Source organism: Protopterus annectens, chromosome 2.part1, assembly GCF_019279795.1.
Source record: "Protopterus annectens isolate FY-2018-M chromosome 2.part1, PAN1.0, whole genome shotgun sequence".
In the NCBI taxonomy this organism is placed as follows: Eukaryota; Metazoa; Chordata; order Ceratodontiformes; family Protopteridae; genus Protopterus; species Protopterus annectens.
The window spans coordinates 1676217187-1676243118 of record NC_056729.1 but is presented as its reverse complement, the minus strand read 5'-3'; the positions used below and the strand labels follow the sequence as shown (position 1 = coordinate 1676243118).

Below are 25932 nucleotides of genomic sequence, written 5' to 3'. Positions count from 1 at the left end.
AATCTCTGATTGTATATATACAGTTGTGCAGAATTTTTCTCTTGTAAATTGTGTTCTTGTGGAGCTTTTCGCACTGGGCCTCAGCTGTAAATGGACCTCGTTCCAGTCAGATGTACCCGGTAAACAAATGTAAAATAAAAATAAATTATTTATTTCCATTTTGATGACCAGGGAGGTCCACTGGGCTCAGGGAGCCCGTTTTCAGTGGAGGCCCGGGGAGAAAAGCTCCGCATTACATAGTTTAGTTACATATACAGTCATAGTAAAGAAGACACACTTACAATTTCATTTCATGCTAGAGAACAGGAATAAATAATTTGGTTACATAGTATCTAAATATTTAGGATGGCAGTGGTAACTTTACTGAGAGGGAGAATAAAGACTTAGAAGGAAAAGAGAGAAAAAAGGTGGAATGGGTTATTTATAAATACGTACAATTATGTTATTTACAGTATATATATTTGTTAGGTTTGCTTGTACTCTGAGTTAGTCAGGAGTTTAAGGGGTGGATTGATTATTAAGCTAGGTGGGGAGAGTGCATTTGCATTTCCTGTTAGAGGAAAGGTATGAATGTAGCTGAATTTTAAAGTTTTCATAGTTTTCACAAGTCCTTAGAGAGGAAGAAAGAGAATTCCATTTTTTTAGATAAGGAAAAGGATAGCAGAAGCTGACCAGCAGGACGATTGGGTTTGCAGACAGTGATTAGGTTTTGGTGAGTATATCTTAGAGTTCTCTGAGGGGTGTAAGGCTGATGGATGTTGGTTAGTGCTGGGCACTTAGTAGGTTGAAAATTTAATCTGTGGGCTGTAATAATTTGGAGATAGTCTAGATGGTTGGAGAGTTCAAGCCAATTTAACAAATGAAGAGCAGTACAATGATGGGAGGAGAATTTGGCTTTGGTTGCAAATTTAGAAATCTTATAACAGACTTCCAATTTGCAGGGGAGAGAGGCAGATAAGTTTGTTAGTAGAGGAGTGCCATACATTAGTGAGGGGAGTAAATAGATAGTGGCGAGAGTTTGTCTGGTGGATGGAGAGAGAAAATGGATGTTTCTGTACAGCATACCACATTTTATATGGGTTTTCTTAATGTTTTACTGGATGTGAGTGTCGAATTGTAGGTGTTTATCAATAGTAACCCCAAGTAGTTTAGCGCAGGGAACAACCTCTGTAGTAGAGTTGTTTTGGCCAGTAATTTGGAATGAGTTTTTATCAAGCGGGGAAGCTTTTGAGGGAGAGAGTAGTAGTATTTTGGATTTGTTGGCATTTAGCGAGAGGTGGTTTTGGAGCATCCAGTTTTCAGTGGTGGAGAAAGCAGTTTGGGTCACTGTTTTAAGCTTTGAGAGGTTAGAAGCACCACAGACTAAAGTTGAATTGTGTGCGTATTGTACAATTTTGGTATTGGGTATGGCTTTGTGGAAATCATTAATAAAGATGTTGAATAGCATTGGACCGAGTATGGATCCCTGGGGTACCCCAGTGGGGGTAGGAAGGAAGGTTGAGGTGCCTTCCCCCCATTTCACAGATTGAGACCTGTCGGAGAGATAGCTTGGGAACCAGGATAAGGTATTCTGGGAGAGATTAAGGTTAGAAAGATGGTTCAAGAGATGGGTGTGGGAAATGGTATCAAATGCCTTGGACTGATCTAGTAGAGCTGTTGATACTATTTTTCCAGAGTCACGGGTAAGATTTATTGTGTCTAAGAAGGAGAGAAGGGCAGTCATAGTACTATGGCCAGGTCAGAAGCCATGTTGGGGTGGAGTGATTAGTTGATGATTGGCTAGGAATGGCGTAAGCTGAAGGTGGATGCATTTTTCCAGAAGTTTTGAGATTGGGGAGATGATAGCTATGGGCGGTAGTTACAGATGCTATTGTTTTTGCCTCCTTTATGGAGAGGTAGAATAAAGGCAGCCCGCCATAATTTGGGCACATAAGATTCCTGCATGGATCTATTTATCAGGGTGCTAATAGGGAGAGCGATACCATCTGTGGCTATTTTTAGGAAGGAAGATGGGATATTGTCAGGGGCACTGGAGCATGGTTTTAATTTAGAGAGTAATTTTATGTGGGAGGTTGAGATGGGTTTAAGTTCAAATATTGGAGGAGGACTGGGGGCAGAGGGTGGTGTAGGGGATGAGAAAAATTGGATAGGTTGAGGGGAAGGGTTATTGTTAGGGAAGGTCTTGATCAGTTCTGCTATGGATTTGGTGAAGGAGTTGAATAGAGAGGCTATTTCAGGATCAGATTTGCTGGTGTCAGGGCAGGGGTTGTTTTTGGTACCTGGGTTGAGAAGAGAATTAATGGAATTCCAGAAATGTTTGTTTTTTTTTTTGATTGGTTAGACTGGAATTTGATGATGTGGGACTTTTTTATCTCTGATAATTTGTTTTTTTAGTGAGGTTGCGGAGTTGTTTATATTTAAGAAAAGTTTCTGGCTGCTTGTTTTGATGGTATGTTTACCAGGATTTATCTCTTTGTAGCATAAGTTTTTTGGTATCTTTGGTTAGCCATGGGGCAGTCTTGGTTTTTACTCTTTTTGTTCTTGGAGCTAGGTAGTTGTGGACATTTAAGAAGGTTGAGTTGAAATATTCTACGGCATTGTCTAGTGGAAGAGTTTTTAGGGGGTTCCAGTTTTTGTTTTAGGGAGTCTGAGAAAGTAGTAGGGTTAATGTTTGTGAGGTTACGTGTGTGAATTATATTGATGGTAGGTGAGGAGAGGAGTGGGTAGCTCAGTGCATGAAAGCTGGCAAGTGGTCTCCTATAGGGTCAGGTATAATGCCAGAGTTTAAGACTTAATTAGGATGGGATACTAGGATCCAGTGTAGTGTGGTACCTGGGGGGTTTGTTTTTTGGGTCTGGTAATGGAGTTAGTTAGTTGGGTATAGTTAAACAGATTGATGGATATGGTGGGATTAGAGTTGTTGATTTTATTCCAGTCGATATTTACATCTCCAAGTATGAAGGTCTATAGCTTAATATTGATAGAGGTCCAGAGGAAAATTTCTTCAAGAGTAGTGGTGTTATTACCAGGGAGGATGTAGAGGGCAATGAGACAAGTGCTTCTATGGTTATTTATTTTTAGTAGGCCTATTACTAGTTCTGCGTTGTTGAATGGAGGGATAGGATTGGGGTAGGGAGTGATGGATAGCAGGTTAGAGTAGATTAAGGCTACCCCACTCCCTTTTCTATTTAAGCGATGGCTTTGTCCAGATTTTTTGTGCTATGAGGTTGAGTTGTGGTATCCATCACATGTTTACAAGCCTTGGTGGGAATGCTACATTTGTTTGTGAGTGATTTTGACATACCCTCACACACACACACACACACACACACACACACACACACACACACACACACACACACACACACGAGTAAAGATATTGTAACCTTGCACCACCGAACATACATACATACCACATACTTGTGTACTACCAGTAAATCTTGTCTTTGTAATGAATTTGTATTAATATGGTAATGCTGGTGTCATAAAAAAGATTCTGTGATACGGTAAAGTAGATAATGATTTTATCAGGCGGGGGTACAAGTTTGTCAAGAGCTTATGTACAGGAACTGTTTGTGTTTATTTAATGGTTAGGTTTTATAATCCATAATTTGAAATGCTTTTACATTTCTTTTCTTAGGAGGCTGAACAGCACGCAGGGAGAAATCAGAGTTGGTCCCAGTCATCAGGTAAAAGAAATCCATTATTTTCTCACTTTGTTAATATTGCTTGCCAACTCACCATCTTACTAATGTAATGTTTTGTTTGCCACTTTTATTTAAAAACTTCTATGGTGGTATGTTCTTTGTAAAAAATAAATAAGTAAATTAATAAATAAAGTGGTAAACTAGAAGAATTTCAACTCTCTTCTTTATCTTTTTTGATATTTCCAGAAAGAGGTATTGGAACTTACTAGTTGCTAATTTTCTACTGGTATATAAAATGCTGCAGGGCTCAGTCTTGTTTACGTTACTGTTCAGTGATTATGCTGCCCTCAGGAAGTCTCGTTAGAAGGAGAGTGCTTTAAATCTTGTTTATGCTGACAATACTGGCTGTAATCTGCTTCCCTTAGGAGCAAATGGCCAGTGTGAGTGCACCAGCAGATGATTCAGAGGATAACCAGTCTAAAGCCCCTAATGCCAGGGCCATTCTGGTGTATGCTACTGTTCGAGATTCATCTGAAACAGAAACAACCTGGAGTTTATACCCAAGGTACAGTTTTGGGGTGTAATTTCCAGTGATCAGCTGGGACATAAGGATCAGAAAGGAACCTTTCTTAAAAGCAAACTCCATGATCTGAAGTAGGATATTCATTTGTCTGCAACCTGTGGGTTATGGATCCGATATCGGATCCGAACCGGCATGGTTTTCCAGCTATGGATCCAAGCTCTCAGCTCCTCCCCTCACCCATAATGCCCTGCTCTACCCTCATGACCTCAGATCTCGTTTGCCGCGCATGGTGACTGGATTGGTTTCTAAAGCTCTCAAGCTAAGTGCTAGTTTTCTACTGTTAATATTAGAATTTTGAAGTTTTTTATTGATTTTTTGTGTGAAAGTGTAGGTTTACCCTTTTATATTTTTACTTTTAGAGTTAATCTAAAATTATTTCCCTCCCCTCGCTGTTGGCGTAGTGTGTGTGTTGGGCCTGTGTGTGTATATTGTTTAGTTACTTTAGTTTAGTAACTTCTTTATAGATTGGGATGGCTGAACAGCCCAAATCTATATTTTCTAAATGCTCCGAGTGTGGCCATAAGCTTTCCCCAGCTGATGGCCACACTCAGTGTGTTAGATGCCTGGGGTTGAACACCTCACATCTGGATGCTCCATTTGTGCAGGGTTCAACCCCAGGGCACTGAAGGAGCGGAGGTCCAAGCTTGTTTTGGCGGGCCTCTTACCGCCGGACTCTGCTCCGACTTCCGCTCCTTCGGGAGTAACCGGCCTCGGTTCTTCCCTCCGTGGCACCCCTCCTCCTCCTGGGACTCAACCTCCCGTTTCTGGTTGGAGGAGAGGGATGCTAGGAAAAAGGACGGAGGAGAAGCACCACAGCGGCGGGCCGAGACCTCTGTTTCGGCCCCGCCAGCCAAGCGGGCTTCTCCCCCGGCTCCGTTGTCGGCTCGGTCTCCTCCTTCTCGGCTCCGGTCTCCAGTGTGCTTTTCACCGGGACCTGAGGAGGAGGAGACCCGATCTCCGTCGAGGCTATCGAGGAGGCACTCCAGGCCTACCTCGGTAGCCTCGTCGAGATCTACATATAGCCTTTCTGATGCTGATCTGGACCGGATGATGAGAAGGTTCATCCAGGCCCAGATGCAGATGGGAGTGCTCTTGCCTCCCCCCCCCCTCTGGGGGGGAGCTCAACACCCTTTTTCAAACCTATTGCTCCTTCTCCGACCCGCTATCCGGGTTCGGAGCAGCTGGAGCCGAGCAGCCGGGCGGGGTGGGTCGGCGCCGATAGTACTGGTGCCGGATCCGACCCTGCCCTCGAGTGCATCGGATCCGACCTCGGAGCCTGGATCCGAGCCTCGGATCCGGGGATCAGTGCTCCTTGGCGCCGTCTGTGTCGGGCGCACTGTCGCCGGATCCGGCGCGGCGCCGGCTCCGATCCACTCTTCGGATCGAGGGGAGCCGATTGTCGGATCCTTTGGTCGAGGTCGGCTCCCCTTCGGCGTTTGATGTAGTGGAGAGGGCCCTGTTGAGGGTCTCGGACCCCGGCACTTGTTCGGCTCCGTCCAGCTCCCTCTGCACTGGGCCAGGCTTCCACCATCTGGCCCTTGGGACAGCCCGCTTCTGTGCCCCAAGTTGCTCCAATGGAACAAGTTGCTGCTTGCAAGGAGTCCTCTGACAGCCCCCCAGAGGATGTCCCTCGCAAGCATACGTGCAAAAGGAGGCACATTGACTCCCCCGAGTCTCTCACGGAAGACACGGACTTGGAGGAAGGAAGGCTCCCCACGGTCACCCCGAGGATGTCTCATTTGGAGACATCATGGAAATGCTCCGTATAAGGGGGGGGTGGTCTGCCCCCAAGTCTTCCTCGGATGAGTCCGTGTTCTTGGAGGCATTTGAAGCGGGCCTGTCTACCTCTTGGGTGTCCCCCCCTGCCGACCCCCTGGTGGACCTCATTACCACCAGGGCGTGGAAGGAACCGGACACTGTGGAGCCAATTCCTAAGAGGCCCGATAGGATCCTTAGCCCACCGTCCGACCGTGCCCATTGGAGTAAGGGGCCTCCGGTAGATGCCATGTTGACGGCCACCAAGAGGAACTTGCTCAGGAGAGTCCCTCAGTCCATCCCGAGCAAGGAGTCTCGGATGATGGACCGCTTGGGGAAGCGGATGTTTAGTTCAGCGACCTTCTCGGTAAGGGCGCTGAACTACTTGGCACATGTCATTAGGATGCAGCGAGATCTCATTAAAGAATATGCTGCATCTCCCCCAGAGTCCATGTCGGAGGAGGACAGGGTTCTGCACTCCACCCGTATGGCCACTCTTAGGTCAGTTACTAATACCTCTATGCGGCTACTCTCCCACGCCACGGAAGGCGCCGCTAGAGCTGCGGGCAGGCCTAGTCACTGGGCGTCAGGCCTGGCTCTGTCACTGCGATTTTTCTGAGCCCTTCAAAGCGTCATTTGCGACTGCCCCCTTTGATGGTTCTGCTCTCTTTGGCAAAACCGTTCGCGAAACGTTGACCCAGAGCGAGAAGGACGGGAAGGCGCTGTCTGCCGTCGGAATCCGCTTCTCTGCACCCCAGAGGCCCTACTCTAGGAACCAAAAGGGTCAGAAGAAGATGTGGTTCCGGAAGTCGCAGCAGTCCCAGCCTGCTCCGGACAACCAGTCCTTCCGTGGCAGAGGAGGACAGGGAGGACGCCGCCCTAGAGGCAGAGGGGCTCCCAGAAACTTCGGGTCCAGGGAACCCTTCTCTGAGCGGCCCGCGCAGCAACCCTGAGGGTTGCCCGACTGCTCCACTCTGGAGGCAGTCGGGGGACGTTTTTCGGGGCACCTAGCGGCATGGGAGTCCATAACATCAGACCGCTGGGTTCTCCAAATCATATCCAGAGGATATCGCATCCCTTTCCTTCACCTTCCAAAGTTGAAGTCCCTCCCAGACGTCCCACCCGGTCAATGGGAGGCCGCTTTGGCAGAAATTGGCCATCTGCTAAAGAAAAGAGCCATCCAGCCCGTCCCCCCAGACCAGATCGGATCAGGGTTCTACTCCAGGTTCTTTTTAGTGCCAAAGAAGACGGGGGAACTAAGACCAATCCTAGACCTCTCTCTCTTGAATCTGGCAGTCCCCAAAGAAAAATTCCGAATGGTCACTCTGCAATCTATTCTCCCCCTTCTGGGAGAAAATCACTGGATGTGCTCGATAGACCTCAAGGACGCGTACTACCACATCCTGATGGACAGGCGCTCCAGGAGGTTCCTCCACTTCCGGCTGGGAGCCAGTCACTACCAGTTCCGGGTCCTTCCCTTTGGTCTCACCACAGCCCCAGGGTGTTCACCAAAGTATTAGCAGTGGTAGCGGCCCACCTGAGGCTTCAGGGGGTGCAGGTCTTTCCCTACCTGGACGACTGGCTTCTTACCGCCCCAACAAGGCATCTACTTTCATTGGCGCGAGACTCCTTTCTCCATCTTGCTCCTTTTCTGGGCATTACAATAAATACAAAGAAATCCAACCTGGCGCCCACACAGCTCTTAGATTTTATAGGGGCCAGGCTAGACACAAGGAGTTCTGAGCCTTCCTCACTGCGGACAGAGTTCAAAATCTGCAGCTCCAGGTGCGGGCCATTCTCCACTCAAGTTCTGTTCGGCGGAGTTGGTCCTGAGGGCTCTAGGGTCCATGGCATCTGCTATAGCACTTCTTCCTCTTGCCAGGCTCAATATGCGCATTCTACAGTGGACTCTCTTAGTACAGTGGTCATACCTTGCTCTCCCCATGCATCATCCCATTGCGATCAGCAAGGCTTGCAAGCGGTCCCTCTTGTGGTGGCTTCACTCCCCGGATCTCCACAGGGGCCGCCCATTTTGTGCTTCTCCCCCTCTCGCCACGGTGACCACGGACGCCTCCCGCCTCGGGTGGGGGCACTGCGGGCCGGACCGTCCAAGGCACGTGGAGCGATTCAGAGACCTTACTGCATATCAACGTTCTAGAGATGAGAGCAGTGCTCTTAGCGTTGCTAGCACTTCAGGACTTTCTTCCCTTGGGAACAATTGCGATTCAATCGGACAACATGTCTGTGGTCTGGTACATCAACAAGCAAGGGGGAACAAGGTCTTACCCTCTTTGTCGAGAAGCCATGAGAGTTTGGGAATGGGCAATCTCCACCAACCGCTTTCTAATAGCAACGCACATTCCGGGTCGGTCCAACATCCTAGCGGACAAGCTCAGTCGCACCATTCTGACCCCTTACGAGTGGTCTCTCAATTGTCAAGTAGCGGAACGCATATTCGCACGGTGGGGAACTCCTTCATGCGATCTTTTTGCCTCTCCCTCAAACACCAAGTGCGACAGTTTTTTCGCTCTGATACCTCCTCCCGGAGGTTCCCCAAGAGACACTCTGGTGCATGCTTGGCCACCCGGTCTTCTGTATGCTTCTCCACCCTTGCCTCTGATGCTCCAAGTTCTTCAGAAAGCCTCTCGGGTGGGTTGCAGAATGATTCTCATTGCTCCGTTTTGGCCTCTACAGATCTGGTTCCCCTTCCTAAGGTCTCACTCGGTGAATCCTCCTTGGATTCTAGATCCCATTCCGGATCTGATATCCCATCCATCCTGCATACCTCCTCCGAATCTGGACAACCTGAAGCTGACCGCTTGGCTGCTCCAGTTCCACTCTTGATCAGGACTCCCGGTATTTCGTCACCCGTTAAGGCAATTCTGGTGGCAGCTCATAAACCGTCCACTAGGAAGGTCTACCGCAGCAAGTGGAAACGGTTTTCTTTGTGGGCGGAGCGGCAAGGCCTGAATCCCTTCACGGTTCCTCTCCCATTAGTGCTTGACTTTCTAACCACTCTTTTTAACGATGGTGCCAGCAGTTCCACAGTCAAAGTACAACTGGCGGCAATTTCTCATTATCACATTGGCCATGACTCTAATCCTCTTATGTCAGCCAAATTGTGTAAAATTTTTCTTAAAGGTACTTTTCTTCTCAGGCCCCCTGTAAAACAAGCAGTTCCTCCTTGGGACCTCTCTTTGGTTCTATAGGCCTTGACCGCCCCCCCCCTTTCGAGCCAGCGGCTACGGTGGATCTCAAATTCTTGTCTTACAAGACAGCCTTTTTGGTAGCCATTACATCGGCCAAGAGAGTTTCTGAGCTTCAAGCATTATCAGCTAAACCTCCTTACTTGGTATTTCATCCGGACCGTGTCTACCTCAGGACCAACCCGTCCTTTCTTCCTAAAGTCGCTTCTGAAGCAAACATCAATCAATCCATTAACCTCCTGTTTTCTTCCCTAAATATGAAAACAAAGGTGAATATAAGCTTCACTCATTAGATGTTCACAGGCAACTTAGATTTTATCTAAACAGGACGGCTGGTCATAGGCAATCCGACCAGTTGTTTATTTCCTTTGCAAAATTTAATTTGGGCAAGCCAATTTCTAAAGTTTCTCTGTCCCGCTGGATTTCACAGTGCATCTTATTGGCTTATCAAGCTTCAGGAAGGCCCGCACCGGAGGGTGTTCATGCCCATTCAACCCGGTCAGTATCTACCTCGGCAGCCTTCAAGGCTAGGATTCCTCTAGATGATATTTGTGCAGCAGCCACGTGGGCTTCATCTCATACTTTTATTTCCCACTATAAGTTGGATCTTGCATCTAGGGGTAGAGCATCCTTTGGCTCCGCGGTGCTCCGGAATATCCTTCCATGATGGCCGCCCAAGATTCAGGTAGCTGGGGACTCTGTCCCACAGGTTGCAGACAAATGAATATCCTACTTCAGATTTAGAAGTTATGTACTCACCATAACGTTCCATCTGAGTAGGTGTATTCATTTGTCTGCAACCATCCCGCCCTCCTATCCCCCTGGCCTTTCAGTTTCCTGCATATTCTATGTTACCCTTTTCAGGGTGTTGTTGCTTTGGCAAACTCTATCTGAGGTCATGAGGGTAGAGCAGGGCATTATGGGTGAGGGGAGGAGCTGAGAGCTTGGATCCATAGCTGGAAAACCATGCCGGTTCGGATCCGATATCGGATCCATAACCCACAGGTTGCAGACAAATGAATACACCTACTCAGATGGAACGTTATGGTGAGTACATAACTTCTAATTACTGTTTGTCTAACATTGAATGGGTGAGGCAACTGATGCCACAAGAGGCTCGCAGTAAGGCATGCTGCAGTCTCTGTTTTATATTGCTCTTGGCTGAGGCTTTATCAACAGTGATATTGTATCAGTTGTAGCTGGTGCAAGATTAGGCTGCAGGGTTACTTACTGGCTTGCATTATCAGTTTACAGTGCTCCCCTTTTGGGGTCTGCAGTGGTTTCTGCTTTAGTTTTGCAGCAGTTTTAAGATATCGGCGATGGTTTTCTTAACCTTATATGGTGTAAATCCCTCTTGCCTTAAAGCATTGGCTTTTAATCTAGGAAGCCTATCATTTGCTACTTTCTTTTGTTTTACGTTTGTCTGTTTTTGTAGTGTTGTGTGTTTTTAACTTGTGAAGTTCTTAGTGTTTTAGTACATGAATCTAAAATTGAAGAAATTAAAATTTCTTAATACTTGTGCATTGTTCAAGGATCTGCTTCAAAAGATTAGACTCCTTTTTGCAGAAACAAAAGATCTGATGTCTTTTCTGTGTGGATTCTCAACCTGTGGTTAATCAAATCCAACTCAAGATACAAGGCCAGCCACATTCCATAAACTTCAGCCAGTCAAGTACCACCTCCTCTACCCATAATCCCTTGCTGCTCAGGACTACCTCAGTCACGTTCGCCACCATTCCTGGGTAGCAGCATGGCAGAGTGCTCAAGATTTCCTGTCATTTTGCTAGCATTTAGCCAAGTTTTTTGTGCTTGCAGTGTAGTGTGTCGTGTAGTTTTGCATAGTATTTTGAGTAGTTTTCAATACTTAACTGGGTTAATTAGGTTTGTTGGTCAGATTCTATGTTTTTTTCATGACGTTTTATCTGTTCTTGGTGTGTTGTGTTTGATAGCTGTTTTGTTTTTGGTCTAGTAGCCAAGTGTGTATTTTGAGTGATTTCTTTCCTAGTATTGTGCTTTTTTGATCTGGATTAGAGTTTTAAAAAAATACTTGGACTGTGGGCATAAGGTTTCCTCTCAAGATGCTATTTATTGCTTAGGGGTTGCCCACTTGGAGTCCCGTTGTTCCATTTGCAAGTCATTCGGCCCATGTGCTGTTTAATGAGAGGAGAGCGAAGCTAGATCTCGAGGAGTTTCTGCTAGCTGGTGAGTCCCCCTTCTGCCCCTTCCAGCAAGGGGGTATAAATTGGGTCAGGGTCATTAGAACTCCAGGGACTCCAAGGCTGTAAAGAAGGACCGAAAGTGCTTGGCTCCCTTTTCAGCTTTATCTGCTCCATTGGAGCCAAAGGTCCCATGGTCCTTGGTTTCCCTTAAGGCTTAAGTTCATAGGAGGTTACTAGGCTAGTGGCCCTAGAGCCCTTACAAGCCTAGCCATCTTAATTCCAAGTTGCCCCAATTGCCCTTAAGTGGACTTTCTTTGCAGAGTTAGTCTGTGGTCAACACAGACTCCCCCTATCCTTGAGGGACATAGGTGCCACCCCCACTGTGAATTTGCAATCTCCCATCCATTTGTCCATGTTGCACTTGAATAGAGGTAGTAAGGAGCACTGCTTCATGTAAATTGGAAGTTTGTTCCAGAAGAGCATCAGTCTGTAGAAAACATATTTGTCTGTACAGAATGTTCTCTTATCACTGATTACGTTAAGATCCCTAGAGTGAGTGACTCTTGTGTTTGATTTGCTCATGTGACCCATGTCCATCAGGGCAGAGTTGGTGACTGCCCTGTAGGCCAGGCACAAGTCTCCTCTCAGCAGCCTACATGATACAGAGTACAGTGACAGGGCTTCTAGTCTACTGACGTACATCATGGTTTGGAGGCCCTGTATTTTCATGGTGAAGAACCTGTGTGGTCTCTCCAGCTGCTGCAGGAGTCTGTTGAGGTACATGCAAAAGGGAGCTTTGTACACTATTAGTGGTCTGATGAGGGTCAAGTGCGCAGTGGGGCTTTAACATCCTTAGACCTGGATGCGATGCCTTACTTATGAGGTGTGCAACATAGAATGCTTTCCTTAACGCAGTGGAAATTTGGCTGTCAAAGTTCAGATGGCTGCCTTTATTCCAAGGTCATGCACGACTCGGTTTGGGCTTAGAGATAGGTGTTGTGAATATTGTAGTTAGTAGGGAATTCTACTTTGCCAAAGGGAATAATAATGCACTTTTTTGCATTTAGTTTTAGACAGTGGCTTTGGCACCAATCATTTGTCTGTTAGCCCTTCCTGTAGTATGTTGATATCATTTGGGGGCTCAGTGATTACACCCAATTTACACTCATCAGCGAACCTGATAAGTTAAAAGCCATCTAATTTAGCCTGGACGTCTGAGAAGTAGATTCCGAACAGTAAAGTGCTCAGCTCAGAACCTTGTGGCACGCCACTGGTGACTGGTCCACTAGTACTGGTGGAGTCACCAACTTTGACAGTATGTGATCTGTCACTGAACCAATTGGCCACTCATGTCATGACGTAAAAGTTATTCCCCAGCTGAGAGAATTTTTCAATGATACCTGAGTGGGGGATTGTGTCAAAAGCCTTGGCCAGGTCAAGATAGGCTGTATGCACTGTCTTTTCTTCATCCAGGGTTTTAGTGACTTACTCAAACAAGTCCACCAAGTTTAATAAGCAAGATGTACCCTTAATGAAGCCAAACTGGGTTGAGTCTAGAGTTTGAAGGTCGCCTGTGTCCTTGTTGATAAGGTCCATGATGATTTTCTTTCCTTGGCTTTATAGGTGAAACTGGTTAGACTTGCAGGTCTATAGTTCCCAGAGTCTGTTGATGGCCTCCTTTGTGCAAGAGGATTACTGTTGCAGTTCTCCAGCCAGTTCTCGCACTTTGGTTAAAGAGCATGCTAAGTGGGTCTATTAGGTCTTGTTTTAAATTACTTAATAAGCATCCCGGGGTGTTATCTGGTCCCATCAAAGCTGCGTTTCTGGCCTTGGAGAGCGCAGATAAGACCTGATCTCTACAGATGCTAGACAGGGGACTAGTGTCTGGTATGCTTTGTGGTATGGCCGTTGGGGCCAGTGGGTTGAAGTTTGCACCAAGTCTGTTGGCTAGCATGATGACTATTTCCTCCTGTGCAGTATGAGTGGTACCATCTGTTACTAGTTCTGCACATAGCTGGGTATTCTCTTTTAGATTTCAGACATAATTAAAGAATGTTTTATGATAATCCTTAGCTAGGGATGCTATTTTAGCTTCATTCTTAGCGTTAGAGGATTTCACAAGATTTCTGATTTGCTTGTTCAAGCTGAGGAGGGAATTTTTCCTATAATGAGTCAGTTCCCTCTTATTTTTAGACTTCAGTTGTTTTTTCTTGTTATATAACCTGTTTATACTTGGTCCACCAGGGTGGCTTGTTTTTTCTGGAAGACCTGGTTCGGATCTGGTTAGGCACAGCCGAGTCTATACAGCTGCTTAAGTGTTTGTACAGGGCACCTGAGTACACCTCTGCACAGGAGTCACCTGTGAATGTGCGAGGGGAGGTGTATAAAACTTCTTGTATCATTGCTTAGTAGTCTGAAGTTTGCTTTAGAAAAATTCTTCAGTTTTTTTTGCTCCTGTGGGGGGTGTCGGGTCCAGTTGTTACTTCAAACGAGACAGTTTCTGGTCTGACCTTACCAGGGAAGTCATCATAAAGGGAGGAGTGCGGTGACTCCCCATGTTGGTGAGTCCTATGCTTAGGACATTTGAGCCCCTTTTGGGGTGCAAATTATCTGTTCCAGAACATTTGAATTCAAGTCCAGGAGCCTCTGGGCCATTGTGTTTGTGCTCATGTAGGTCACCCAGTTGATGGAAGGATAGTTAAAATCACTCATGACTAAGGTGTTGGGTTGTATGGAGAGTGATTTCAGCAAGTCCAAGTAGGTGGTGTGCTTTTTCTTGGTTCATGGTGGACACCTATAGCTAACAGTAATTGTGGTAGGGTATTTTTTGTAGAGTTAGTTAGACATGGAGTAGTTTGAGAGACTCATACTGTTTGACCAGTCCTGAGGTGTACTTGACTTTAAAGAAGCTGGATACCCCTCCACCTTTGGTTATTTTATGTTCATTTTGTGGTCTGAATGTATGGAAGGTATTGAAGCCTTGGACAGCTGGGGTGCTCTCTGCAACCTTGAACCATGTCACAGTGACTGCACAGACATTAGCATCTTCCAAGGTGAGGAGTGCTTCCAGGGAGTGCAGCTTCATGCTTACACTTCTAGCATTAAGCAACAGGACCTTGAGTTTGGCTCTGGTGGATTTTGTTACATCAGAAATGTTGTTGTTTTGACATTGCCTAAAAAAGGCACTATGGGGGGGGGGGGGATTTGCCAGTATCCAAAAGCCTTAGAGGAGCCAGGTACAGACAATCTCTGTGGCCTGTCGACCTCGACCAATATCATCCCAGGCTGACAGATACTGGATCCCCTTGGACTGACACCAGAAGCTAGGGTAATTGTTGAAGTCCATAATTTTTTGTTTGTAGTATGACATCATCCTGGGTGAAGGTAGAATGCTGCTTAGGGCTAGGGTCATTCCTGCATGGGACACCGAATCTGAGAGTTCAGTCATATAGTCCAGAGAGGTGCGTCTTGAGTCACTCATGCAACATGAACTGTGACCAAGTCATAATGGTACTTGAGTGACCGGAATGCTTACTTGATTTGACGGATCCTGGAACCTGAAAAGCAGTTGAGCGTGACTTTCTTGTCCAGCCTGGTGAGGAGAACATCTTTGCATCTCACTATGGTGTTGCCTATGACCAGGGCATCAGATTTAGAGGCATTTTGCCTTAGGGACTTATTTGTTGTGACACATTTGTATGTATTATGTGTAGTGGTTTCTCTTTACGTAACTGTGTGCTCACTGTTTACTTTTGGAAGGTTGCTGGACTTTTGATAGACTTCTAGTGAGTATATCCATGTATGAGAGTCTGTGTGTCATGTCTTTATTTTGTGTGAGAGGTGAAGAGTGGGCACTCTGACAACCTGTTTGGTATCCAGTTTGTTACATGAGAGAAGCAATTCCAATTTCATAGCGTACTTGCATTTCTTACATGGTTATTTGTTTGCTGTAGGAGTAAATGGTTGTCAGGTATACATGCGACAATTACTACATTGCCTCAGTATTCCCATGTTAGTCAGGCTGGCTGGAGAAATGATTGGAAACCATCTGTTCATTATAACAAATTTTTACTGTATGAGCTCTTAGGCAAAGCAGTGCTCTAGGCTGAGCAGTTTCTGTGCTAGAACTATCGAGGGTTATTCAGCTGAGGGCTATGGTTGATAGGTAAGGCAGCACTGCTCAGTGTGCAACTAAGTTGCCTTTAGTGCAACAGAGAAGCTTGTGAGAGTTCCACTGACAGTTGGCTAGGGAAAAATTGTGCTTCAAGGCATTTGTGCCTATATAGGGCTAACCCTTTTGCGCTGTACGCAGCTGCATGCAAACACGAGCCTTAAATATAGGCAAAAGTTAACACTTTTAAGTCTACCAATAGGATCTCATATGATGACCCTTCCTCCAACAATCCCTAGCTCAAACAAGGCTGCGTCCTCACCGTTCTGCCACAGGTGTGCAGACGGAGTCTTTCTTAATGTAAGATGGCTGGATTAGTGCTCAAGTGCATCATACAGGCTAGATTCAACAGGTCTGAATCTAGTCTGTGCTATTTAGGTAAAGTGAAAAACAAGTGCAGAGAATGAAGCAGCCACAAACAAAACAGTAAAAAAAAAAAAAAAAATACAGAAAATAATGCAGAAGTTCTGTTAAATACAGTTGAAGTATAGATAAAACTCAAAGTATACTTTTCTTTTTTTTTTTTTTTTTTTTTTTTTTTTTTGCTTTGGATGTCTTCGATTAAAGCAGAAACATTTTAGCCATCTGACAAAGGATGCCAAATGTAGAGCAACTCTGGTTAATTATACTTTGGCTCCTTTGTTAGCTCAGACCCCTAGGAGTTGGTCTCCTTCAACACCAGTTGTGAGGAAGGTTCAATCCTTTGCCTTCAGTGTCTTTAACCCCCTCCTTTCGAAGGGTGCTGTCTCAGGAAGAACCTTTTTGCCCTTTTCTCCTTCCTCTTTATGGGCATCTTCCTTGGAGTCTTCCCCTTCTCTACCCTGGATAGATCCAAGCTTCTCCAGTTTGGGCCTGGTTGTTGGAACCCTTATCTGGTAAGTGGGTCTGCAAGACTCCTTTGGTGGCTTTATTGTCTGTCATTTTGGTTGGTTAAGTGTTGAAGACCCATCAAGTTGGAACAGTTGATACTGTCCTTTTTACAGGCGCAAATGCAATTAAGACTCCTCTACTTTTGGGTCCTTGACCCGAAGCTTGATCTCCACTGCCATGGCTGCCTCCCTCGGCCCTGTCTGCTCAGAGTTGTCTTTACCAGTAGCCTTCTTTCCATTAGGGTTAAATCCATTGGCTTGGACAATTTTGGCTCTGACCCATACCTTGGTTTCCTTGATTCTGGCTGCATCAGAACTGAGTAGACCCTGGAGCCAGTATATCTAGGCAGGGGTGCCTGGGTTGGGTTAGATGATCCTTGTTACTCATGACTTGTGCTCTGGATAGATCGGCTGTGGTCTCCATGTCAGGGAGGGCTGAAGCTTGGGTCTGGTGCATCCTCTGAGTCTTCAAATTTTAGGTCCACCAGCCCTGGTGGGCCTGCATCAGCCTTTGCCTTGGCATTGTGAAAAGGATGATGTGCTTCCGTATCATTGTTGCAGTATTCCTTATGTAAGGGATCTCCTACCAAGGATAGCCCAATGTGTGGTCAGTATATCAAAGCCTCAGGAGATCCTAGTGTCTAGCCAGTATACCAAAGACTTTAGAATTTATAGATATCATATGTCACACGTATGCTCCCCACACAAAGCATAGGGCATAAAGGTGGCGTACAGACAGACCTCAGAACAACTTTGCCACCAGTCTGAATGTTGTCATTGAACATCAGTCTGAACGCTCCTCTTCTGTAATTGTTACCCAACAATTTTTCAGGTAAGTGCCCCATTGGGGTTCTTTTCTTATTTCTCATTTATTTTTGTTGTGAGTTTACATTTTATCCAGAAAGGGAAACTGTTAGTTTGGGAGGCAAATTCCCTATAAGGATCATCATGAACAGTGTTTGTTTTGCTTAGGTGCTTCTTATGACCATACGCACTGATGTTCTTCATGTTTCACTGTTGCAATTATTACATTTGGGTAATCTGCTGGCAGGTTGCCCTCAGTCGGCCTGATTAACAAAGTCTTGGGTCCTACGTCAGTTGCTGTCACTTCTTCCATGACGTCAGGGGTATAAATAATGCAGCCGATGCAATTACATCAGTCTTTCTTGCCGCGCGGTGCCCGAAGCAGAAGCAGTTCGCAAGTGCCGGTCGGCCGACTCCTGAAATTTTTGTTTTCGAGTTTCAGATCCGAAGTCTTCAACTAAAAAGCTAAGTACCCTGTTGGGGAAACTTTTTCTTGCTCCTTACCGATGTCAGTAAAAGTTAATTGCATTACTTGTGGGAAGCAAATACCTCATAAGGATTTTCATTTGTACTGTATTCCTTCCCTAGGCCCTGACCATAACGTACCTTGCTGTCGGTTTTGTGCTTTATTTAATCAACGCACCATCAAACGTCAGTACATTTTTGCTTCTAAATAGTTTGTCTCACGCTTTAATTATCCAGAAATGTCGTCTGTTAGCAATCCGACTACCGGAATACCTAAAAAACACAAAGAAAATGACAGAGACAGGCCGTTAAGGTCCAAAACTGCCGACGACGCTTCTCCTAAGCCAGTTGCCAGTTCGCCGGTGCTCAGTGAGCACCTGATACCTGCTACTTCTGATTCGCAGGCCTCTACTGAGATCCATTCAGAGTCCGGTATGCCGCACGATGCTTCAATTATGGAACCCACAGATGTCTCTACCTTGGATGGGTCCAGAGTCACTGTGCAGGCACCGGCTTCTGAGGGTGTTTTCAGGCCTATAGATTTGTATATTACACCGACGCCATCTTCAAAACTAAGGCCAAAATCTCGACCTAAGCCTAAAAAACTGATGCCTGGGCCTCGTGTGCAGGCCCTTATGCCTAACAAACAAATGATCAAAATGGCTGAAGATTTAATTACTCTGATCAGGGGTAGTCAACACCCCCCCCCCCCCCCAAGAGGCCTAGGCAAGACTTTGATTATGAATCTTCTGAACAGGATTCTATTTCTTCTGACTCTTCTAATGAACAGGAATTGTCTGTACCTACTTTTGAGGACTTTGCAGAAGATTCCATTCCTTCTGCTTCTCCCCCTGAGGATTTTTCTTTTGGGGAAACTTTACATACCTTAAGGGAACATTTCCACTGGGAAAGTCAGGATTTCTCTAAATCTAAAAAGAGACTTAGGGATTTCCTCCTTCTTCCTCAGCATAGGCATTTGGCTATACGTCCTGTTCTAGACATTGTTGGTGATGTTTTTTCAGAATCTAGTATGGCTCCTGGTTCTCTGCCTCTGGCTCCTTGTAAGACAGATATGACATATACTACAGGGTCCCTGACTCCCACAAATTCCTTTTCAAGAATCCTGTTGCAGATCCAGAAACCATTTCTCATGGTCCCAAGGGCATTAAGGCTTCTACAGCTAAATATCCTACCCCTTCTGATAGAGATTCCAGGGCGCTGGATAGATGGGGTAAGAAGGTTTACACTTCTGCAGCCTTGGCAATCAGGGCTTTTAACTCAATTTCATATGCTAAAATATCAACAGCATATCATGGGACTGCTTAAACAGAAAATGATGTTAATTTTTGATTGTGTGGGAAAACAAAGATTTATAAGATTTATTGCATTTAGCTGAACAAGTTGGAAAACATACTTTGCAATGTGGTTTTGATTCTTTGGAGGTCTCTTGCAGGGCTGCTATAACTGGGTCTGTACTAAGAAGGCATGCTTGGCTCAAAGAGCAAAATCTGCCTGATCATGTTAAAGCAAAATTGTTGGATGCTCCTTTACAACAGGACCGTCTCTTTGGTAATAAGGCTGAAGAAATTTTAAAAAAGATGGAAGATAAAGCTAAAATCTATGCAAACTGTGAAAGATTTCTTACAAGTGCAACGTCCAAGATTTAGTAGGCACTGGCCTACTAAGAACTGGTCCTTTCCTTTTCGAGAGCCACTCAAGTCAAACCCAGACATTCCAAAGGCTCCAGGTTTCAGTCACAAGGGACTTTTAGATCAAAACAATGGGGTGCCTCCTCCTCCAAATCTGGAAACAACAAGACACCCCCCTATGGTAAGCAGTCTCAATGACTTCCCTTTACACGTACCAAGCACTTAACTTTTAGCCGCCCCTTTGGGAGGAAAACTGGCTCTTCATGCAAGAAACTGGCAACTTATAACCCAAGACAAATGGGTTTTAAATGTAGTATCCCAGGGATACAGATTTCATTTCCACACTTTGCCAATTCCAAACGGATGGCCAGACCTGCCCCCAAATCAGTGGGCAGAGGCCCGGAAACCAGTACCTTCCCTCATGAGCATGGGGGCTATTCAACCAGTACCAGAAGAGGAAAAGGGACAAGGTTTCTATTCAAGACTTTTCCTGGTACCCAGAAAAGACAAATCATGGCGTCCAATCCTGGACTTATCTACTCTAAACACCTTTCTGGACATTCCAAAATTCAAGATGCTGACTCTTCACCAGTTACTTCCTATGCTAGGCAAAGATGCCTGGTTGGCAATTCTAGATTTAAAAGAGGTTTACCTGCATATCCCAATCAGGGAATCTTGCAGAAGATACCTCCGCTTCAAAGCAGGCTACTTATATTACCAGTTCTCTGCACTGCCCTTTGGCTTATCTACTGCGCACAGGGTCTTTACAAAGTGCCTGGCTCCAGTAATTGCATTTTGCAGGCAAAGAAATTTTCAAATATATCCATACCTGGACGATTGTCTAATTCAGGCAGAAAACAAGGACACTCTTCTAAACCATCTGGCGTTTGTAAAAAGGGTTCTAACTTGTCTAGGGTACACTATAAACAAAAAGAAATCACACCTAGTACCCTCTCAAAAAATTACATTCCTGGGTGCAAGCTTGAGTACAACTGCCCAGATGGCTTTCCTTATGCCAGACAAACAAATTCATTTGATGCCTTACTTCAGACAGGTGGCCACAAAAACCCTGCTTTCTGCAACTCAAATACTGCAAGCCTTGGGGTTCATGGCCTCCTGCATTCTTTTAATTCTATATGCAAGACTGCATATGAGGAAACTTCAGTGGTACTTAAAAAGTCTATGGAATCAGCATTGGCACAGCTTGGAAACAATGATTCCTATCATACCTTGCCTGCAACTAGAGTTCCTATGGTGGGCAGAGGCCTGCCACCAAAACAAGGGACTGCCATTCATACCACCCTTGCTGCCCAAACCATACCTACAGACTCATCAAACTATGCTTGGGGGGCACATCTGGCAGGGAAGTACATTCAGGGCAAATGGAGCTCAAATGAAATGCACCTTCATATCAATCAAAAAGAAATGCTAGCTGTATAGAGTGCACTGACAACCTTCAAGGACTTCCTTCTTCCAGGACAATTAATGATAAAGACGGACGACACCACGGTTATGTGGTACATAAACAAGCAGGGGGGTACACACTCTTACCCCCTTTGCAGACTAGCCGTGGCATTGTGGACCACGGCCTTGACCTATCAAGTAGAACTACAAGCTCAATTCCTGCCAGGAAAGCTGAATACTCTGGCAGATGAACTAAGTAGAAATCTCATGGACCCACACGAATAGAAATTGGAACCACGGATTTTCAACATGTTGACACGCAAATGGGGGAGCTCAGACAAAGATCTTTTTGCCTCACCCCAGAACTATCAGTTGGACAAATTTTGCACAAGAACTCCTCACAAAAAAGCCTGGAAAGTGGATGCTCTATCCTTCAGCTGGAAAAACCTATCAGTCTATGCCTTTCCCCCTCTGCCTCTGATCTCCAAAGTTCTACTAAAAGTCAGACAGGACAAATCAAAAATGATTTTGATTGCTCCAGACAGGAATTGCCAGCACTGGTACTCACTCCTGCGCAATGTGTCACGCCTTCCACCGTGGCACCTGCCTCAGACACCTTACTTACTGTCTCAGCAGAACAACCAAATTCTGCACACTCAGCTCCAAACTTTGAATCTTGCAGCTTGGCTAATCACCTAAATTTACCCTTAGCATCTCTCAGAAAACCTGTGATGGATGTCTTTCTGGAGGCGAGAAGAACAAGTACTAGAAAATCTTATGCGGACAAATGGAAAAGATTCTGTGCATGGAATCAATCTCAAGGGATAAGCACAGCAGTGCCCAACATTCCTCAGATTTTACAATACTTAACTGAGATGCTTCATAAGGGCCTGTTTTTTTCTTCCATAAAAATCCATGCCTCAGCCATTTCAGCTCATTACAACATAGAACCTCCCCTCTTCTCTCATCCCCTGCCAGAGGGGCCAAAAACTTGACAGACCAGGAGAGCTCCAACCCCTGCCTGGGACCTCAATTTTGTATGCGAAAAGCTCACTCTCCCTCCTTTCGAGCCAGCTGCTACTGCAGACTTAAAATTTCTCTCCTGGAAAACAACTTTCCTTTTAGCAGTCACTTCAGCTAGAAGGATTTCAGAATTACAGGCTCTTATGGCAGTGGAGCCTTTCATCATTGTCCATGTGGACAAGGGTATATGTCAGGACCAATCCATCCTTCATGCCTAAGGTGGTATCCAGTGTGGCTCTTAATCAGACAATTCATTTGCCAACTTTCTTTCCCAATCCACAGAACAAGGGGGAGCGGATTCTGCATTCCTTGGATGTACACAGACAACTTAGATTTTACTTAAGCAGAACAAAATCTCAAAGAAAATCTGAACTGCTGCTGGTGGCATTTGCTGCAGGAGCAGAGGGAAAGGCTATTTCAAAGCAAACCATTTCCAAATGGATAAGCCATTGTATTCGTTTCTGCTATATGCACCATGGAAAGACTATCCCCCAGGGGATCAGACCCCATTCCACCAGGGCTGCATCTACTTCGGCAGCCTTTCTCAGAGGTGTTCCTACCAGGGACATTCTAGAAGCCGCTACCTGGAGCTCAGTTCATACGTTCACCAAACATTACCATTTACCACTTTTTCTCCAAATCCAGAGCTGGTTTTGCCACTGCTGTCGTACAGGGCCTTATAGCTGGTCCTCATGCTGTATAATTCTCTCCACCCAACCATTGCTTTGGGAGTCTACCGGAATGTAATGACTGCAACAGTGAAACACGAAGAACATAGTACAGTTGTGTACACTTACCATAAATGTAGATGTTCGAGTGTATTCACTGTTGCAGGTTACCCTTCCTCCAGCCCCCTATTTCTCTTTGGCTATACCTCTACCTTCTTTCACTATGCTTAAAAGCCCTTTTGGTGTATTTGCTTTTGGGATTGGAGGTATTTTTTTTGTGTTTCTAATTTTATTTACTCCCCATTTGGGGGGGGGGGGGGGCACCTGACATCTGGGACAAGAAAAACTGATGTAATGGCGTCGGCTGCATGTTTTATACCCCTGACGTCATGGAAGAAGGGACAGCAACCGATGCAGGACCCAAAACTTTGTTAATCAGGCTGACTGAGGGCAACCTGCCAGCAGATTACCCAAATGTGACTGCAACAGTGAATACACTCGAACATCTACATTTATGTTAAGTGTACACAACTGTACTTTCTATCTGCAAAGCGTTTGTCCCTTATACCCTAAGTAGTCGTGTCTCCTCCTTGTCTATGTACCTAGAAAACCAACATCTAAAGTTGTTGGCACAAGGGTTGTTGTACTCTCCCTTTAGTGAAGAATACTGCAGCAGAGATATGGAAGGACGGGTCTATATTAGATCAGAGAACGCTTAAAAAAAGCGAACGCTGATTGATAGAACTTATGTAAGCGAAAGCTTACAATCTCGAACTGTCAGAACAGAGATTTGTTTTCCTAGGGAAAAAAATCGCTGATCCAAAACACATGCACACAACACATGCACACAACACAAGCACACCAAACAAACAGCAATCCACACACATGCACCTAAAATCTGACACCTAACCCTACACTAAACTGTACACACACCACTAACTATCCACTTACCTTGACCCAAACCTGAACCCTAAGGTCCGTCACTATCACACACTCACCTCACCCGCTCCCTAACCCTAACCCGCCCTAACCCTTAAGTCCTCACAATCGCGCACATACCTAACCCGTGCCCTAAACCTAACTCACCTAACCCGCCCTAACACTCACATCCACACAATCGCACACTTAGAACCCGACCCGTACCTTTCCACCACAGCACTGAAAATACTGAAGCAATAGAAACTGACAACCGAATTCTTTCCCTAGGAAAAAAATCGGGTTTCTGTTGCTTCGATATTTTAAGCTTTCACTTACATAAGTTCCCTCCTCCCCCTTTTGCAGTACTCTTTTCCTTTTTCTCCTTGTGGATGCACATGTTCCTCCTACTTCCTAGGACTGTTGTTCATCCTGGGACTGTTCAGTTATGAGGTGTGTACGTCTGTGCATCATCTTTGTGCCCTATGCCTTGAGTGGGGAGCATATACATGATCTACAATGTCTATAAAATCCTAAGGTTTTGGTATACTGGCTGGATGTTGGCCTGTCCTTGGCAAGGAATCCTTTTAGTAGAGAGTACTTCAGCAGTGAAGAGAAGGACATCTACTTTTATGGTAAGATTTTACACAACTGAACCTTTCCGTTTCAAACACCCAGTGGACATGCCACTGTTTAAAAAAAAAAGAAAAGAAAGAAAACTGGCACAAACACGGAGCCGAGAACACACTGTAAAAGCAAAGGAACCACAGTAGGTAACCCACAAAGAGTATTTATTACACAATCAGGAACTTCATCAGAATAAAGCAATTCAATTTGTAGAACAAGTCCCCTTGGTACACCTGTCCTATGGCCATTGAGCATGCTCAGTGTGCTATCGTTGTCATCATGGCGGCGTGGAGCCATGTGCAGTTTTATTCTGATGAAATTCCTGATTGTGTAGGGATGAAAACTTTGTAGATCCGTTTTTTAATAAATATTCTCCGTGTATTACCTACTGGGGTTCCTTTGTTTTTACAGTGTGTTCTCAGCCCCATGTTTGTGCCGGTTTTCTTTTTTGCTGTGGTTTTTGGTGCTGTTTATGCCACTGTTTAAGGTTACTCTCTCCAAGTGGCTGTCTAATTGTAATTCTGTTGGGTATAGTTTAAAAAGAAAACCCTTGTGGGGTAAACTAAAGGGTCATTCAACTAGAGCTATGGCTGCTACTTCAGATTTTTTTCTACAGAGCTGCATTGGATGATATTTGTACAGTTGCTGCCTCGGTAGATCTTCACCCTTTGTGCCTCACTACAAATTGGACATTCAGTCGAGATCCAAGGCTGCCTTTGGTTCCACTATATTGCACAGTATTCTTCTGTGAGACCTCCCTGGGGTTTTACTTGGCTGGGGGCTTCCATCTTAATTCAACCTGTGCGACAGAGACAACATCGGATATGAAAGTTATGTACTTACCATAATGATATATCCATGTTGTCCCCCTCTGTCTTGTTCAACCTTCCCTCCCTCTGACTTCTGTCTTTTTTTAGCAAGCCTCTTGACAGTTGTATGACAGAGTCATGGAGATCTTCCACCCCCCCCCCTTCTGTTTGGGGTCCTTCATATCTGTTGCCCATGTAATTTGAATACTGTCAATGTTGGGTAAACTCAATCTGAGGTAGTCTTGTGAGAGTGAGTGATTATGGGTATGTGCTTGACAGGCTGAAGTCTATGGAATGTGGCAGCCCTCTGATCCAAGTCTGGTCGGATTACCCACAGGTTAAACCAGATAAAAGGAGACAACACAGATCTATTGTTATGGTGAGTACATAATTTTCATATTTTTTCAACCATACCTCTCAACTTTGCTTAGAAATTCTTGGCAAATCCAAAAATAATAGGTGGACAGATGCTTATAATTAGGGACAATTTACTTAGGTTAATTGAACTTCAGGGTTTTGCATCAACATGCATTTTCAGGACTACAAAATGTATGAGACTGATGTTTGGCGTTATTGACTTTAATTCTCAGAGATTTACTGGAAAATCCAACTTTTTATGCAGGACAGTTCAAAAGTGCAAGACAAAATCGGGGACAATTTAAGAGGTTTTGCTTTAATTGGAGACCGTTGAGAAGTCTAGGTACTGTGATCTTCACCCTCATTCAAATCCCTTGTGTGTGTCTAGTGGCTCTCTTCTCTTTATTGTATTTTGTGGTGTGAAACTGAAACTTATAGTTTTGAATACAGAGTGTTGCAGTTGACTGGAAACCCCTAGGGGGTCATCCCCGTTAGCCTCCTTGCCTGCAGCCCTCAGTGTGGTCTGAGCTTACCATGGTGAGCCAGATCTTTTTTTTTTTTTTGATCATTATAATTAGGTGTAGTCTCCTCCTACACTCAATGTTCTGGTCGTCTTTCTGTTACCATTGTTCATCTGCAATTCTACTGAGGCAGAACTTTTCGAACAAGCCCGGAGTTTTGTATGGTACTTTTATCCAAGTGCCTCTCAAACAGCAGCCTGTTTTTTTTTTCTCTTTGTAAGTGTTAAGTAGTGAATTAAATGATTTCACTTTAACCCCCCCCCCCCATGTGTTTCCCACCTCAGACAGGCTTCCCATCCA

At 45.2% G+C, this 25932-nt stretch overlaps 1 protein-coding gene across 7 annotated transcripts in view; it reads left to right on the top strand.

The window, feature by feature from the left end:
- Positions 1-25932, top strand: part of RERE (arginine-glutamic acid dipeptide repeats) — a 3515893-nt gene that overhangs the window by 2029655 nt on the left and 1460306 nt on the right. For all 7 annotated transcript variants that reach the window (XM_044063104.1, XM_044063103.1, XM_044063106.1 and 4 more), the window contains one exon: positions 3641-3689. In XM_044063104.1, coding sequence (XP_043919039.1) covers positions 3641-3689 — 49 coding nt within the window. The remainder of the gene's footprint in view (positions 1-3640; positions 3690-25932) is intronic.